The sequence below is a fragment of the Colobus angolensis genome, unplaced genomic scaffold, assembly GCF_000951035.1.
Source record: "Colobus angolensis palliatus isolate OR3802 unplaced genomic scaffold, Cang.pa_1.0 Scaffold50, whole genome shotgun sequence".
Lineage (NCBI taxonomy): Eukaryota > Metazoa > Chordata > Mammalia > Primates > Cercopithecidae > Colobus > Colobus angolensis.
This window is the reverse complement of record NW_012118488.1, coordinates 751,033-758,544: the sequence shown is the minus strand read 5'-3', so window position 1 is coordinate 758,544 and position 7,512 is coordinate 751,033. Positions and strand designations below refer to the sequence as shown.

The following is a 7,512-nucleotide window of genomic DNA, read 5'->3' as shown; positions in this document are numbered from 1 at the left end:
CGCCTCCCGGGTTCACGCCATTCTCCTGCCTCAGCCTCCTGAGTAGCTGGGACTACAGGCGCCCGCCACCTCGCCTGGCTAGTTTTTTGTATTTTTTTTGGTAGAGACGGGGTTTCACCATTTTAGCCAGGCTGGTCTCGATCTCCTGACCTCGTGATCCGCCCGTCTCGGCCTCCCAAAGTGCTGGGATTACAGGCTTGAGCCACTGCGCCCGGCCGTGCCTGGCTAATTTTTTTCTATTTTTTTGTAGAGATGGGTTCCTACTACAGACTGGTCTGGAACTCCTGGCCTCAAGTGATCAGCATGCCTCAGTCTCCCAAAGTGCTGGGATTATAGGCATAAGCTGCCACACCCAGCCTATATATTTTTAAACAGAGATAGAGTCTCACTACATTACCCAGACTGGTCTCAAACTCCTGGGCTCAAGTGATTTCTCAGCCTCCCAAAATGCAGTGATCATAGGCATGAACCACCACACCTGGTCTTCAATTTTAGTCTATCTGTTATTTTATTTTATTCTGATTTAATACACTGCATAATGTATGCTTTTTATTTTCTCAAACATATTTACTCCCATCTCCTTTTATGAGATGGATGGGGTAGTTATTATCTGCTACTCCTACCCTATATTGTACAACAGGAAATTGAAGCAGGGTAAAATCTAGTGGGATTGGCCATAATCACTCGGCTTTTACTCACAAGCATACCATCCACCTTCTCTCATGGGACCTCACTCCCTGCCCCCTGTCCCGCCACCCCCCAAACAAGCCTAAACTACATTAACAAAGGCAGGACTGCGGCCTCAATACATACTGAGCAGCAGGATAGAGCAACCATTCCTCATCACTGTTATCAGCCATCTACCGTGAGCTCGGCTTACAGCAAGTCCTTACGTGTTACCTCATTTGACTCCCAACAAACTTTAAGAAGGCGTTGGGTATTGTCACTCCCTGGTCCTAATGAAGTAACCAAGTCTCTCATATTTGATCACAGTTCCACGGCTAGTACATGCAAAGCTAACCTTAGAATCCAGGTTAGTCCGGCTTTAAAACCCATGCCCCTAAGCACTCAGCTATTATACAACTGGATGATGCATTTCAGGACAGCTCTGCAATTCCCTACACACCAGGACACCCCCAGCTCCTCACTTACTTGACGGCCCCAACATCCTCGGCATAACGCTGCATCTCTTCCCGGGCCCTCTCTTCTCGCAGCTCCCGCTGAAGCTCCTCAATCTTTTTCCGCTCAGCCTCATGCTTCTGCTCGGCCTTCCACACTTTCTCCACATTCCGGAGGGTCTGTGGGTGCCAGCTCTTCTTCAGATTCTGTGATAAATAAAAAGGAGGTGAGAATAATTCAGGGGGTGACTGAGTGGCGGGTATAACTAGCCCTGCCTCACCCACCCTTCCATACCCAAGGCAGGTGTGTGAAGGCAAGATGTCTTCAACAATGACAAGCTTTTCTTCCAATAATCTCTCACACATCTAGAGGGGAAGGGGGGTTGTTCAAGTGTATAAAGCTTCAGGACATGTCGGGCGCAGTGGCTCACACCTGTAATCCCAGCACTTTGGGAGGCAGAGGCGGGCAGATCACTTGAGGTCAGGAGTTTTAGACCAGCCTGGCCAACGTGATGAAACGTCTCTACTGGAAATCTAAAAAAAATTAGCTGGGCGTGGTGGCACGTGCGCATGTAGTCCCAGCTATTCAGGAGACTGAGGCAGGAGAATCACTGAACCAGGAGGCGGAGGTTGCAGTGAGCCGAAATTGCGCCACTGTACTACAGCCTGGGCGACAGAGCAAGACTCCATCTCAAAACAACAAGAACAACAACAAGAAGAAAGCTTCAGGATAGAACAGGTCCTTTCTGAGTTCCCTTCAAACAGTTTTAGCCTTAAAAGCATACAAGTCATCCTTCCACTAGCCATACCTAAATTGGAGTCGGTGATGACAAGACAGGAGGGATGCAATAATGAGCAGGAAGGCACATATTTTGAAAGAGAACATAACTCATGCACTTCTGACACTGGACATTCATTCTTTTAGAGTCTTGCTCTGTCACCCAGGCTGGAGTGCAGTGATCTCGGCTGATTGCACCCACCACCTCCCAGGTTCCAGTGATTCTCCTGCCTCAGCCTCCCGAGTATCTGGGACTATAGGCGTGCCACCATGCCTGACTAATTTTTGTACTTTTTAGTAGAGATGGGGTTTCACCATATTGGCCAGGCTGGTCTCAAGACGCCTGACCTCATGATCTCTGCCTGCCTTGGCCTCCCAAACTGCTGGGATTACAGGAGTGAGCCACCGTGCCCAGCCTTTTTTTTTTTCTTGAGACGGAGTTTCGCTCTTATTGCCTAGGCTGGAGTACAATGGCAGGATCTGAGGTCATGGCAACCTCTGTCTCCTGGGTTCAAGTGATTCTCCTGCCTCAGCTTCCTGAGTAGCTGATTACAGGCATGCGCCACCATGCTCGGCTAATTTTGTCTTTTTAGTAGAGATAGGGTTTCTCCATGTTGGTCACGCTGGTCTCGAACTGTTGACCTCAGGTGATCTGCCCACCTCAGCCTCCCAAAGTGCTGAGATTACAGGCGTGATCTACCATGCCTGGCATGGACATTCATTCTTAGGAACTCAACCTACCTTACCTTGGTCTACTTCACCTGCCCTAAACTTGCATGGTTTACAACCCACCCAGAATCTCTTCCAACTTTCCTTCCCAGGAATCTCTCCTTGATTCTGATCTCCCCATTCACCCTCAAAGAACACTTATCTCTCTCCTCCCCATCATATACTGCTTTGGTGCACTTTCCCAATAATGAAAAGTTTCCCAGAGTAAGTAATATCTATGGACAACTATAAACTAGCCTGGTGATGTGTGAAAGGGAGACGAAGGGGGCAGATTTCCAAACAGAGAGGAACAGTACAGACAAATGCAGTCCCAGTGGTGAGAAAGAACATAGCAGGAATAATTCAGTGTGGCTGGAGATGTGGCAAGCTGATGGAGCAGGGACGCAAGAAGAAGCCAAGTGAGAAAGGAGCAGAATAAGGGCCTTATAAGCCATGTAAAGGGATTACAGGCATGCACTGCATGCCTGGCCAATTTTTTTTTTTTTTTTTTTTTTTAAGATGGAGTCTCACTCTGTCACCTAGGCTGGAGTGCAGAGGCACACTCTCAGCTCACTGCAAGCTCCAACTCCCAGGTTCACGCCATTCTCCTGCTCAGCCTCCTGAGTAGCTGGGACTACAGGCATACGCCACCATGACTGGCTAATTTTTTGTGTTTTTAGTAGAGATGGGTTTCACCGTGTTAGCCAGGATGATCTCAATCTCGTGACCTCGTGACCTCGTAATCCACCCGCCTTGCCCTCCCAAAGTGCTGGGATTATGGGCATGAGACACCGTGCCCAGCCAATTTTTGTATTTTTACTAGAGATGGGGTTTCACCATGTTGGCCAGGATGGTCTTGATCTCCTGACCTCAGGATCTGACCGCCTAGGCCTCCTAAAGTGCTGGGATTACAGCCGTGAGCCACCGCGCCCAGTGTGGCTCCATCTTTTTTTTAACTTTTTTTTTTTTTTAAAACGGGGTCTTACTCTGTCACCCAGGCTAGAGGTGCAGTGGTGCAATCTCAACTCACTACAACCTCCACCTCCTGGGTTCAACCGATTCTCCTGCCTCAGCCTCCCAAGTAGCTGGGATTACAGGCGCCCACCACCACTCCCAGCTAATTTTTGTAGTTTTAGTAGAGACGGGGTTTCACCATCTTGGGAAGGCTGGTCTTGAACTCCTGACCTCATGACCCACCCGCCTCGGCCTCCCAAAGTGCTGGGATTATAGGCATGAGCCAACGCACCTGGCCAAGACTCCATCTTAAAAAAAAAAAAAAAGAATGGACTGGAGGGGGCCAGGATTGAGACGAGGAGACCAGTTAAGAAAATAAGATCATGTCCGCAAGGTACCTGGCATGTGGAAAATGTTCAGTCAATGAGAGTTCCCTTTTCTTCCTTTTCTCTTCCCCTCCTTGTCCTGCCTCTCCCTTTGTCAGGTCATTGAGTTGGTTGGTTGTGTATCGGTCCGTCAGTTGGTCCGACCATCCATCCATCCTTCCATCCTTCCTCCCTCACTCCCTCCCTCTTTCTCCCTCTAACCCTTCCCATCTTGTCCTCCCTGCCTCAAGTATAGATTATTTTGCTTCTCAGGGACAAAAACTTCTAGAGCCATTTTTGGCTGTCACACCTGGTGGAGGCAGGTGTTAGTGGATAGACTCCAGTCTAGTGGCTAGAGGCCAGGGATGCTGCTAAACATTCTACAACGCACAGGAGAGCCCAACTACCACCACTACCACACCCCCCCAAAGAATTATCTAGGCCCAAACTGTCAAGAGGGCTAACGTCGAGAAACCCTAGATTAGAGCTTTCCTGTCCATAAATGCAGTTACTTGAAGAATACACTAAATTGGATGAAACTGGATGGACTCCTGGCACTCACTGTGATTGAGAACACATGACAAACTAATAGGTTTACTGGGCAGGCCGCTAAGCTGATCCACTTGCTGGTTCAATTAGTTCCACTTTCGGGAGGCTAGCATTTTCCCAACCTTGCACCATGCTCTTGTAGGTACATTTACCCTATTTGGGGCCTTAGCCCTTTACAAATGAACGTTTCAGTGTAAGAGACATTGCCACATAACTTATATTAAGTAGTATGAATTCAACAAGCAAGCTCAGCCACTACACATCAGAATCCAGCATTGAAGGAGGTGTGGAAGTCAGAAAGATGGACAGGAAGATCCCTTCAGGCTTAAAAAGGATCCCAGGGCCTAGCACAGTGGCTCACGCCTGTAACCCCAGCACTTTGGGAGGCCAAGGCGGGTGGATCACTAGAGGTCGGGAGATGGAGACCAGCCCGACCAACATGGAGAAACGCTGTCTCTACTAAAAATACACAATTAGCCCGGTGTGGTGGAGCATGCCTGTAATCCCAGCTACTCGGGAAGCTGAGGCAGGAGACTCGCTTGAATCCAAGAGGGGAGGGTTGCGGTGAGCCGAGATCGCGCCATTGCACTCCAGCCTGGGCAACAAGAAACTCTGTTTCAAAAAAAAAAAGGACCCCAGGGCATGGCTAAGGGTAGGGTGAATGGGGCACAAACCACCCCTACTTCAGTCCAGGACATGACTCTGAACTCCCACTCAAGGAAGAGAGGTGTGTGGCAAGACAAGATACACAAAATAAAGCGTAGTGACACGTCCTTAATATCCACCTCCTTTCCTAGCCATGGCTCCATCCGCCCCCTCCCTGGTATTCCCAGAATTTACAGCCGGTAGGGCCGCAGTCAACAAAAACACAAACACCACCTGTCACTGTTCGCGACACACCTCGGACTTTCCCAAATCTCAGTCCCATCCCTCCATTGCCCTAAGGAACCATCTCCTCTTCAGGGCAACGGCCCCCTCCCCGCCAAAGCAAAGCTGAGTTGCTATGGTTATCCACTCCTTCCTCTACCCCCACCCCCCCACCCCCTCCCAATTTCCGTCTGGGCCTCAGTCCTCCCCCGCCCAGGCCTCCCTCCACTCACCAGGTCTCCGCCCCCCATGATGGTGGAGACGATTCCTCACTACGCGGATCTGGAAGACTTCGACAGGATCAAGAGAATACGTAGAAAAATAGTCCAGGGGCTACCTCGCGGGCTCTGGTCCCAGGAGCGGTCGACTGCCAGTTTCACATACCGACCTAGAGGCCACTTCTGGGAGGGCGTCATCTCACCGCGTCGGCGTCGCGGAACGATGACGTACAGGGCTCTGTCGCGCTGTGTGACGGTGGCGTCACGTGCAGATTTCGCAAAGTTCCAGGCTTCGCTGTCGAGGCCTCTGCCGTCGACGTCTCATTTTGGCTGCTTCGGGTCGCCACCTTGCCTGATGTCCCAAACTCTCCGTTGAAACGCCACAGCTCTGTTCAGTGATGGGTTGCCGTGGGCCTCTGCACGCGGCTGTGTTGCCATGGCAGCGCACCAGGGCATCCGGCTCAAAGCTCCACATACTCGCTGCTAGACGTAGCGTGGACCAGAGTAGGCCTCCTCCCCTCACCCTGCACACACCCCCACACTCCAGTTTTCCAAAACGGCTTTGCGAACTGACGCTTTCCTCAGACCCTGACTCACAGCAAATCCCCTTATGCCAGGCCTGTTTTACGAAGATAAATAGAAACCATCAAATCGAAATTCCATCAGCTTCCCTGCGCCAAACATTTAAAATGCCAGGTTCCACAGTGGCAGATTTTCCCACGGTGGGAAGCTAGCAGATTCCTTTCCCTTCAGTTACTATGTGTTTTTGGAGTGTTTCTCTCTCTCTCTCTCTCTCTCTCTCTCTCTCTCTTTTTTGTTTTTTGAGAAGGAGTTTCACTCAGTTGCAGCTGACTGCAACCTCCGCCTCCCGGACAGCGATTCTCCTGCCTCAGCCTCCCCAGTCACTGGGATTACAGGTGCCCACCACCAGCCCGGCTCATTTTTGTATTTTTAGTAGAGACGGGGTTTCACCATGTTGCTCAAGCTGGTCTCAAATTCCGACCTCAAGCGATCTCCCCGCCTCAGCCTCCCAAAATGTTGGGATTACAGGCATGAGCCACCGTGCCTGGCTATTTTTATTTTTATAGCAACAGGGTTTTGCCATCTTGCCCAGGCTTGTCTCAAACTCCTGGACTCAAGCAATCCTCCTGCCTCGGCCTCCTAAAGTGCTGGGATTACAGGTGTGAGCCACTATGCCCGACCTGTTTTGTAATTTTCAGAATAGAAGTTTTGCACATCTTTTGTTAAATTTATTCTAAATGTTGTCTTTTGGGGATGCTATTTATTTTATTTTTTATTTTTGGTTATTTGTTTTTATTATTATTATTATTTTATTTATTTTGAGACGGAATCTCACTCTGTCACCCAGGCTGGAGTGCTGTGGTGGGAACTCGGCTCACTGCAACCTCCACCTCCTGGCTTCAAGTGATTCTCCTGCCTCAGCCTCCTGAGTAGCTGAGATTACAGGCATGTGCCACCACCACCTACTAATTTTTGTATTTGTAGTAGAGACGGAATTTCACCGTGTTGGCCAGGCTGATCTGGAACCCCTGACCTCAGGTAATCCGCCTACCTTGGCCTCCCAAAATGCAAGGATTATAGGCACCCGGCCTGTGATGCTGTTTTAAATAAAATTTAAAATTTTTAATTTTCCAATTGTTTGCTACTAATAGATAAGAACATGCTTTTGTATAGTAATCCTGTATTTTACAGGCTTGATAAATTCACTTATTAGTTCTTATGGCTTTTTTAAAATATTTATTGCCAGGCATGGTGGCTCACTCCTGTAATCCCAGCACTTTGGGAGGCCGAGGTGGGCAGGTGGATCACCTGAGGTCGGGAGTTTGAGACCAGTCTGGCCAACATGGCAAAACCCCATCTCTACTAAAGCCGGGCGTGGTGGCTGGTGCCTGTAATCCCAGCTACTTGGGAGGCTGAGGCAGGAGAATCGCTTG

General features: G+C 49.6%; 1 protein-coding gene across 1 annotated transcript in view; it reads right to left on the bottom strand.

The window, feature by feature from the left end:
- Positions 1 to 5,889, bottom strand: part of CWC25 (CWC25 spliceosome-associated protein homolog (S. cerevisiae)) — a 35,582-nt gene extending 29,693 nt beyond the window's left edge. Inside the window, 2 exon segments of the mRNA XM_011959833.1 lie at positions 1,153 to 1,325; positions 5,573 to 5,889. Of these exon segments, the coding sequence (XP_011815223.1) occupies positions 1,153 to 1,325; positions 5,573 to 5,590 (191 nt within the window). The 5' untranslated portion in view covers positions 5,591 to 5,889.
- Positions 5,890 to 7,512: the final 1,623 nt, after the last annotated feature.